Genomic DNA, 10,523 nt, shown 5'->3' with positions numbered 1-10,523 from the left:
GAGTCCAGTTGATGGGCGTTTTTCCTTTGATGTTGCCCTCTAGGAGCCCGTTGAGCGGGGCCTGGTCCTGAGCAGTTCTGGGTATGAATCTCCGGTAGAAATTCAGCATACCCAGGAACTGGCGAAGCTGTTTGGCTGTCTGAGGTGTTGGGTAGTCCAGGATGGCTTGAACTTTCTTGGGCAGCGGCCGAGTGCCCTCCTTGGATACCAGGTAGCCCAGGAACTCCACTTCTGGCTGGCCGAGGACGCACTTCTGTGGATTGATGAGGAGGCCATACGACTGGAGTCGCTCGAACAGGATCCTGAGGTGTTGGAGGTGCTGTTCTGGAGTTTCCGACGCTATCAGGATATCGTCGATGTAGGCGTAACAGAAATCCAGATCCCGTAGTACCTCGTCAATGAAGCGTTGGAACGTCTGGGCAGCGTTGCGTAGACCGAACGACATGTACGGGAATTCGAACATGCCGAATGGTGTAGTGATGGCCGTCTTCTGGATGTCCTCCTCAGCAACAGGGATTTGGTGATATGCTCGGACCAAGTCGATCGTTGAAAAGATCTGCTTGCCCCGGAGCGTCTGGGAGAAGTCCTGGATGTGGCGAACGGGATAGCGGTCTGGAACTGTGCGTGCGTTGAGTGCACGGTAGTCTCCACAGGGCCTCCACTCGTCGTTCTTTTTCTTCGCCATGTGTAGAGCTGATGACCATGGGCTGTTTGAAGGTCGAGCAGTGCCAAGTTGAACCATGATGTGGAATTCCTTCTTGGCATCTGCGAGTCGGTCCGGAGCCAGTCGTCTGGGTTTGCTGTTGACCGGTGGTCCTGGTGTGGTCTGGATGTGATGCTTGGTGTTGTGCTGCGGAGGTTTACCCGTCCCGTCTGGTCTGGTGAGGTTGGGGAACTGCTGGAGAAGCTCGTGGTACTGCGATGTGCCTGTCACCGTCTTGATACTCGGCAAATCAACAGCTTCGACTTGACCGAGTGAGGTGAGTGAGGTGAGAGAGTCCACGAGCCTTCCGTTGCGTAGATCCACCATCAGTCCGTAGTGGAACAGGAAGTCCGCTCCGATGATGGGCTTGGAGACATCAGCGATGACGAAACGCCAAGGAAACGTCCGCCGAAGTCTCAGGTTAAGTGCGATGTTGATGGTACCGTAGGTAGGGATGACTGTGCCGTTCGCCGCCGATAGCTCGTATGTGGATTTACGCTGTGGCCCACGCACAAGTCGCCGCGGGAAAACGCACAGGTCTGCTCCGGTGTCGATCAGGAAGCGCACCTTGGTCTCCTGGTCGGTGATGAAGAGGCGGCGGGTCGTTGATCTTGAGTCACTAGCCGCCATTAGTGACTGCTTGTCCCGTTTCCCGAGGCAGTGAAGTTGCACGGCTGCGTGCAGGTTCTGGCGTTGGGACCAAACTTCCAGTGGTACCAGCAGGGGCCGTTGATCCCTTCCTGCCGGTGCTGAGAACGTGACCTGGATCTGCCACGTCTGAATCCCCGTCCTGGAGGTCCCCCGTCAGCTCTGCTCAGCCGTTTGAGGCTCTCGATTTCGCCTCGCATCGAGTTCAGTTTCTCGTCGAGGGTGAGGGAGAGTTGGGAGAGCTTGAGACTCAGGAGTGCCTCGATGCTGTGGACAGATGTCTCGGCGATCTGTGGGGCGACTGCTGGGATCCTTGGCTTTAGGATCTGGATGGTCTTGTCGGCGAGTTCTGCGGCGTCCTCGAGACTGGCGTTGCGTTGTGTGACCAATAATGCCTGGACGTCAGCTGGAAGGCGTGTGACCCACAGTGTCCGGAGAGTGTCGTCGGGGAAGCTGGATCCTGCCAGGCTCTTAAGGTGGCGCAGAAACTGAGACGGTTTCATGTCTCCCATCTCTGCGCTCTCCAGGAGTTTCCTTGTTTTCTCTTCCTGAGAGGAGCTGAGGCGTTTTATTAGTTCCGTCTTCAGGTATGTGTATGGGTTGTCGGCTGGAGGGTTCAGGATGATGTCTCTCACCTCGACGGCGTGCCTTGACTTGGAGAGCTTGCCACATATGTGTCCGAACTTGGTCGCCTCGGAGGTGATGCCGGCCGCATGAAAACCGCGGTCGGCGATACTGAAGGATAGCTCTGGATCCTCCGGGATGAACTCTCCTAGCTGGAGAGCTACCCGGCTGATCTGCGCCATTCCCTCTACCAAGAGGTTCTGCTGCTGTTCTGGAGTCATTGCTGACTGTGATGGAGGTGAGACGGGGTTGGCCGTGTCAAATAGGGCTGCTGGTGGCACGTTCTGCTGCTGCTGTGGTGAATCGTCGCCTCGCAAGATCATCGGGTCCTCTGCGTTGCTGACTGCTCAATGTCCACGATTTCAATTTCTGATCACGTCGGGGTCACCAATTTGTGGAGGTGAGCAGGTTATTAAATGGCGACTCCAGAGATCCAACGTTGAGCGAAATATATTTGAGTTTTTAAACGTTAATATTTACAAGAGTGGAGAGTTAGTCTTAAGAAGACTTGTCCTCTCTGTTGATGTGTTGTCCAGTGGTTGAGCGATGAGTGAATGTCGAGTGGATGATTGACTGATGATGAGTGTGGAAAGTGTGCGGTATTTAAGGAGAGTGCAAGGATGTGATTGGTGGAAAATTTGGAGAAGGGATGAGTAAAATCCTGGCTTCCGATTGGTTCGGCGCTGTAAGTTCCCGCCGGTGAGCCGTGATTGGCTCGGCGGTCCCGGCGGGGGAATTTCCGTCGTGACGTCACGGGCGCCAGTCGGACGGACGAGGGATTTTGGACGCCAGGTGATGATGAGGGATTAGGATGCATGGAGGATTATGGCAATAAACGGGTCATGAGGTTTGTGATACGGAAATGGATTTCTAATGTGGGAATTGGCCCAATGTCTCGACAGGAAAATTGGGGAATTGGCCCAATGTCTAAAGAGGAAAATTGAGTGTGTATTTGTGTGCGTGTCTGAATGACAGAGATGTAGTGGAGACACAGTCACCACAATTCAATAATTATTCTTTTTTTTTTCTTGAATTTTTGAAACCGTTTGACTTTTCACCATGTCATTTCCCGATTTAAATCAAATTTATTATTTATTTTGTTTTACTCATTCATTTTGTTGTAGTTTCTTGAAGTAATCCAATATTCGGTTGGTTAGATTTCACAATAATTTCACGTAAAAACAATTTACAATTTTTCGGAACGGAAGTTCACACCTTAATTAGTTTCTCTTGAAGAGAGAAGTAAGAAGAAGGACCAAATTCTTCAACTTTTGAATGGTTTAGACGACGCGAGAAATGACCCGGAACGAAGAACGGCGGGAACTAACTTTGGGGGTGCATCGACGCTCTTTTATTACCTCGGATTGCGAGGATGTACTAATTAATGTATGTGTATGAATTTTGATGTGTTTGTCAAAGGAGGGGGCATGACATGATGTCGATGCACCAAGGTACACCTCGGCACGGATACCTGAACCTCCTGGTGATAACGCTCTTGGAGACAATTCAAAGTGTTGCCACCCAACGATCACATGATCATTACATGAACTTATTCTTTTTTTATACCCTTTTTTCTTCATTAAATTCCTTCTTATATTTTCACGAGTAATATCGATTAAAAATGAGACTTGCTTTGGATTACCTCCAATCCGAAATGCTTTTTGAAACCACGTATTATTCATCATTTTCTAATTCCATTATTTTTCAATCATTATCAATTTTTCTTTCATTTTAATAAAAATGCGATACGTCTCCAGACGTAACATTAGTCTTTATTACGCCGTTCTCGTTTATAAGAAATAAAAGAAAAATAATTATTTGAGTTTGAATTCCGAATTCAACTCAAAAATAAATCCCTCTAAATTAATCTTCTAAAGGACAATAAAGAAAGTATAATTCTCTCAAATTGAAAATGAATGAAAGGGTTTTAAAATTTATTTAACCCGTGAATGGAAAATATTCTAACTAATAAAGAAAAATAAATGAAATAGTTTCCTATAAAAGAATTGAAGAGGGTTCAATTCGTAACGAGATATTGAATTAAATTTCGATGAAATATTCTTTCGAATTGAAAAATAATTCGAAAGTATGAGTTAGAATAGTTCTAATGAAAAGTATCTTATATCAAAATGATTGTCGTAAAATTTGCAATTATTCTACATCGAAATTATCAAATTAAAAGAATATTTTTACCAAACATTTGAAAATTGTCAAAATAAATTTATGACTTCCCGTTACGAAGAGAAACTCATAGAACCCCCATAAAATTTACAAGGGGACGGAAACTCAAATTCGGTTTTACGAGGGTCTGGGCCTTGAAAAAAACAGACCGCACGCTAAGATAAGAGACACTTTGAATTCCCCAATACTCTTGTTCATTGTACAAGTCACGTCGGAAAATTGAGAGACAAAAGTAAATGAGAGAGATAAACTGGGCGTGCACTTGAGATGCCTTCAGCACGACAAAACCCTGACCCAAGTCTATTATTTTTACGACGGATTTTTCGGAGAAAAATCCGTTTGGAAAATGTTAACTACAAATTTACGACTTGCAGCTGGCCTTTGGGCTTTCTCAATAAAATAAACCCTGCGCGAGGGAAAGTAATCTTTAGTTACTTGAGAAAAAAAAATTAATAATTTGTTTAAAGAAAAACTGAAATCAAAATATTTCGACGGATGTCACAGACGCATGTATCCGGAAGGATGATAATTTAGGGGAGTGAGGGGGAGGGGTGTGAGATTACATTTTTATAAAATTTACCCCTCCGGAAACATGCACTGATTTTTTATAATTTTTTGAACAATGAATTTCGGGGACAATACATGAGTATGTGGTTTCTCCGGGGGGTTGAAGAGTGCCGCATGTATCTGGAGGAGTGAAAATTTAGAGGGGAGAGGGGGAGAGGTCTGAGAGTACATTGTTATAAAATTTACCCCTCCAGAAACATGCGCTGATTTTTTATAATTTTTTGAAACATGAATTTCGAGGAAAATATATGAGACTGGGGTTTTTCTGGAGGGTTGAAGACACCCGCATATATCCGGAGAGGTAAAAATTTAGGGGGGTGAGGGGGAGGGATCTAAGATTATATTTTTATAAAATTTACCCCTCCGGAAACAAGCGCTGATTTCATAAATAAAAAAAAATGAATTTCGGGAAAAATACATGATCATGCGGTTTCTCGGGGGGATTGAAGACGACCGCTTGTATCCGGAGGGGTGAAAATTTAGGGGGTAAGGGGAAGGGATCTAAGATTATATTTTTATAAAATTTACCCCTCCGGAAACAAGCGCTGATTTTTCATAAATAAAAAAAAATGAATTTCAGGGAAAATACATGAGTATGCGGTTTCTCCGGGGGGTTGAAGACATCCGTATGTATCCGGAGGAGTGAAAATTTAGGGGGAGGAGGAGAAGGAGTCTGATATTACATGTTTATAAAATTTACTCCTCCGGAAACATGCGCTGATTTTTTATAATTTTTTGAAACATGAATTTCGGGGAAAATACATGAGTATGTTGTTTCTCCGGGGGGTTGAAGATAGCCACATGTATCCGGAGGGTTGAAAATTTGGGGCGGTAAGGGGGGAGGGCCTAAAACTGCATTGTTATAAAATTTATCCCTCCGGAATCATACGCAGATTTTTTATAATTTTTTTAACAATGAATTTCGGGGAAAATACATGAGTATGCGGTTTCTCCGGGGGGTTGAAGACAGCCACATGTATCTGGAGGGATGAAAATTTAGAGAGATGAAAGGGAGGGATCTGAGACTACAATGTTATAAAATTTACCCCTCCGGGAAAATGCGCTGATTTTTTATAATTTTTTAAACAATGAATTTCGGGGAAAATATATGAGACTGGGGTTTTTCTGGGGGATTGAAGACACCCGCCTATATCCGGAGGCATGAAAATTTAGGGGGGTGAGGGGGAGGGGTTTGAGACTACATTGTTATAAACTTTACCACTCTGGAAACATGCGCTGATTTTTTTTAATTTTTTGAAAAATGAATTTCGGGGAAAATACATGAGTATGTTGTTTCTCCGGGGGTTAAAGACAGATGCATTTATCCGGAGAGATGAAAATTCAGGGGGGTAAGGGGGAGGGGTCACAAATTTCATTTTTACAAGAATCATTCCTTCGGAAACATGTTGGGATTTTTATCATTTTTTTAACAAACGATTTCGGGAAAAATACAAGATAATGAAGTTTTCAGAGAGGGTTGAAGACAGATGCGTGTATCCGTAGGGTTGCACGTTTCTTTCGAAGAGGGGGGGGGGAGGCAGATTGTAGTTTATCTGTATTCATAAATTCAAGCCAAGAAGAATGCGATTTCATTCATTTCCGACATTTCCTGCAACTTATTCATGAAAATGGTATAAAAAGAAATGTTACGTCTCGCATGATGAAATCTGTATCATGCTTAATATTTTTCCATGCAATTTTTAGCGTTAATTAAGAGTAATTGGATATCTGGAAGTCTGCATCTATTTAATGCAACTATCAGTTCATAGTTAAGTTTCGAACAAAGGAAATAGTTCGCAAAAAAATGTATAGTGCAGAGACATAGGCTGGACAGGCTCAAAAGTTATTTGAGATGGGAATGAAAGTAACTCAAGAAGATATATTTCTCAACCCCCTGGAGAAACAACATACTCATGCATTTCCCGGAAATTCATTTTTCAAAGAATTATAAAAAATCAGCACGTTTCCGGAGGGGGAAATTTTATAACAATGTAGTCTTAAACCTCTCCCACTCATCTCCCTAAATTTTCACGCCTCCGGATACATGCGGCTGTCTTCAACCCCCCGGAGAAACAACATACTCATGTATTTTCTCCGACATTCATTGTTTAAAAAATTATAAAAAATCAACGCATATTTTTGGAGGGGTAAATTGTATAACAATGTAGTCTCAGACCCCTCCCTCTCACCCCCCTAAATTTTCACCCCTCCGGATACATGTGGCTGTCTTCAACCCCCCGGAGAAATCGCATGATCATGTATTTTCCCCGAAATTCATTTTGTTTCTAATTATAAAAAATCAGCGCATGTTTCCGGAGGGGTAACTTTTATAACAATATAGTCTCAGATGCCTCCCCCTCACCCCTCTAAATTTCACCCTTCCAGATACATGCGGCTGTCTTCACCCCCCGGAGAAACCGCATACTCATGTATTTTCCCCGAACTTTGTTGTTTAAAAAATTATAAAAAATCAGTGCATGTTTCCGGAGGAGTAAATTTTATAAAAATCTAATCTTAGATCCCTCCCTCTCACCCCCCTAAATTTTCATCCCACCGGATACATGCGTCTATTTTCCACAGATGAAAAAACCGAGTGGGTGAATAAACCAATTTGTTTATTGAATTAAGTAATGTTTCAGTTCGAAAATCAATGCATAAAAAAGATAATTGTTTAGAAAATATATTTCAATCGTTTTTTCAACATAATTTAAAATATTATTTAAAAAAAGGGCCCCTGCACTCAGTGCGCTTAGAGTGAAGTCCGCGCCAAATGTCGTGCCTATCTTTCGCCAGAGTCGTTCGCCAGTTTCAGCGTCACAATGCTATCGAGGGGCGTGGAATAATTTTTTATTACCGTGGGGGCCAGCGAATCTGTCCAAATCTTCCAATCCATTGATTTGGGAAAGACGCATTCAAGTATTCAGTCACTCCACGGGAGCTGTGTGCAGGAGCACCATCATGCTGAAACCAGACACCTCTTCCTCCAGGTCCATCCTCAATCAACGTGGGCAGAGCTTCCTCCAATAAGGCCAGATAGTGCTCAGCCTATTCATAATACCATAAATGGATATTAGAACGTAAAAATAATTGAACTCCAATTGAAATATTTCACCGGTGGTTATTTTCTCAATACACATTGAGTCGCGCGGGAAGAAGTCATATCTCCACAGTGGTACCCAAAATTGCACCCCACACGTTCAAATCCTGCCAGTGATGCGGAAAATTATGAGAACGTTCAAGACGAGGATTCTCAGCAGTCCAATGATGATAATTATGCTGGTTAAAATGCCTGCTCTCGTCACCATTGATTCATCTGTCCAACACACACTGGAAAGAAAATGAGGATTGTGGCCATTCTGTTCAATGATGAATCGACAAAAATTCGAACGAATTTCATAATCTGATATGGATGAAGATTTTCACTTTTTAAAATTCGATGCACCGTTGTCTTATCGGACCGAAGGTGACCCGCAATCTTCCTCGTGCTTGCCGTTGGATCATTTTCGATCGCTCGTAAAACGGCTTCTTCAAGTTACACTCGGCCTGGATTGTTTGGACGTCCACCCGCCGTTCGAGGAACAAGACGGTTTTCCTCCGCCATACGGCGATGCAACTGCTGGAAGACTCGACGATTAGGATGCTGACGACTGGGATAAGTTTCTGCCTAAATTTCGGCTGCTAGAGGCCCACATCCACCGCATAATTCATAAATAAAATGCATGTCGCGGTATTCTTCAGCAGTAAACACCATTTTCAAAGATTAACATTAAGATTTTTAAGATAACTGTCTCGTCTCTAACTATCACTAACAACGTAACTTGAACTATCACTATAATTGCACTAAAAATTGTCTTAGAAAACTTTAAATTACACTATTCTTATAATACTTGAAAACTTAAAGAGAGTATTGTAATAAAGACTTAAATTAACTTTATTAAAACAAGACTTGGCTAGGTCGATTTAAAGGTTTAATTGGAAGTCCGAAATCAATTCGTGAATTGTTAGGAGTAGACTAAAGTTTACGATTTTTCGAAACACTGACTTGCTCCTGACCAATGAGGGTGGGAAGGGATTACCGAACTCTCATTCGTTATAAAGGTTGTAAAGTCGTAAAGTTGTAATTCCTCAAATGCAATTCGTCAAGGAAAGGGCTAAGGAAAAGTACGTGCATAAAAAAGCACTTAGGAAGGATGCACTCTTGGTACGCCGTGAGTGTCACCCATGTGTTGAACACCGGGGCCGTTCGGGAAGCAGCACAGGGGGAAAAGGGTATAAATCATTTGGAAAATTTCAGACTGGCGAATGTGAAGAAAAAAAAGGGACTATTGTCCAAAATTTCTTCCATACATGATTGTTCGAAAATACGTGGGATTTGCGAGTTTTCTCACCAGTATTCTAATTTACAATTTTATTTACGCCTAGGCAAAAGTCTGTCTTCACTTTTCGCCTTTGGTAGTAACTATTGAGATTTCAGAGATGGAAAATTTCCCAGAAATCTACGTTTGTTTTCCAAATGACTTTATAAATAGAAAATGTGGCCAAGCAATAATAGCTTACGATTAATTGGAAATAAAACGGGAATTGAGCCGCCAAATTGGAAACGATCGTTAAATTCCATCTGTTAAACAGGCGAATTTTACTGTCAATTTTCGCTTTTGCATGTTTTATTTTAGGCATTCAATTTTTCCTAATTTTTACATTTGCGTCACTTTGGGCTGTCTTACTCTTAACAACTACATGGCTTTTGGACTAGGACTTCACGAGAAACTATGGAAAACCCGAGTCGTTCAACCGGCTGATACTACAGGGTCCCACCGTAGTTCTACTACGAACACGTCTGGTAGCAGCAGTTCCACGCGAGAAGATAGGGTTAAGCAACTACTCATCCTAAATTGGAAAAAATAATGTTCCTTCGTTTCACAAAATTGTTTGATTTATAATTCTAACTCCTCAGGCTATCTTTCGAACCTCGGAAATTTTTTGAAATTTGTTTGGAAATTCTAGCTGGATAGATACTAGTAGCACCACCTCTCCCCTGCATCCATGATATGAGAAAATAGAAAATATCGATCATCCTTTGTGCAAAAATATTGTTTTAGCACATATAGGAATTCCCCAGGATGATTTTTGAAGCTGCAGAATTTTTAAAATTTGTTTAAAAATTCTAGCTGCATGTGTAACCGTATCACTCCCCTCCACGTGACCATGACACCAGAAAATAGAGTTTACTAATTATTCTTTGTTTAAAAGAATTGTTTCATGGCTAGTTAGACCCTCTGAGGCCCATTTTCGAATCTCCAGATTTTTTAATTTTTTTTTTGAAAATTGTAGCTGCATGCGTAATCATATCACGCGTCCATAACATCAGACAACAGGTGACATTAATTATTCTTTGTTTAGAAGAATTGTTTTAGCACTAATTGGAACCCTTCGAAATGCTTTTCAACTCTGCTAAATTTTTCAAAATTTGTTTGAAAATTCAAGCTGTATGCGTAGCAATATCACCCTCCTCCCCCGCGATCATGGCACCAGAAAATAGGCGATACTACATAATCTGATACTGTACAAAAGAATGTGTATTCTAGGCTGAAGACTCTCGGGCAATGGCCATTTGTAAGAATGTATGTTTCTTGCAATAAATAACGTTAAAAGTTAAAGTCCGGCGATACTAATTACTCTTTCGGTTTAAAAGAATTGTTTTATCGCTAATTGGACCACCCAGGGTAATTTTTGAATCTCCAGATTTTTCCTACATTTGTTTGAAAATTCGACATGCATGTGTACTGGTATCACATTCCCA

The 10,523-nt window shown here is 42.3% G+C and overlaps 1 protein-coding gene across 1 annotated transcript; it reads right to left on the bottom strand.

Annotated features, from left to right (window-relative positions):
- Positions 1-1,332: 1,332 nt before the first annotated feature.
- LOC107046582 lies at positions 1,333-2,298 on the bottom strand. Its single transcript, XM_015269237.1, has one exon. The coding sequence runs from the start codon at positions 2,296-2,298 to the stop codon at positions 1,333-1,335; it is 966 nt and encodes a 321-aa protein (XP_015124723.1).
- Between the last annotated feature and the right edge of the window lie 8,225 nt (positions 2,299-10,523).

The sequence above is a fragment of the Diachasma alloeum genome, unplaced genomic scaffold (genome assembly GCF_001412515.2).
Source record: "Diachasma alloeum isolate Michigan unplaced genomic scaffold, Dall2.0 Dall_scaffold_01523, whole genome shotgun sequence".
NCBI lineage: Eukaryota > Metazoa > Arthropoda > Insecta > Hymenoptera > Braconidae > Diachasma > Diachasma alloeum.
The sequence above is the reverse complement of the archived record's forward strand: the minus strand, read 5'-3'. Positions and strand labels throughout refer to the sequence as shown.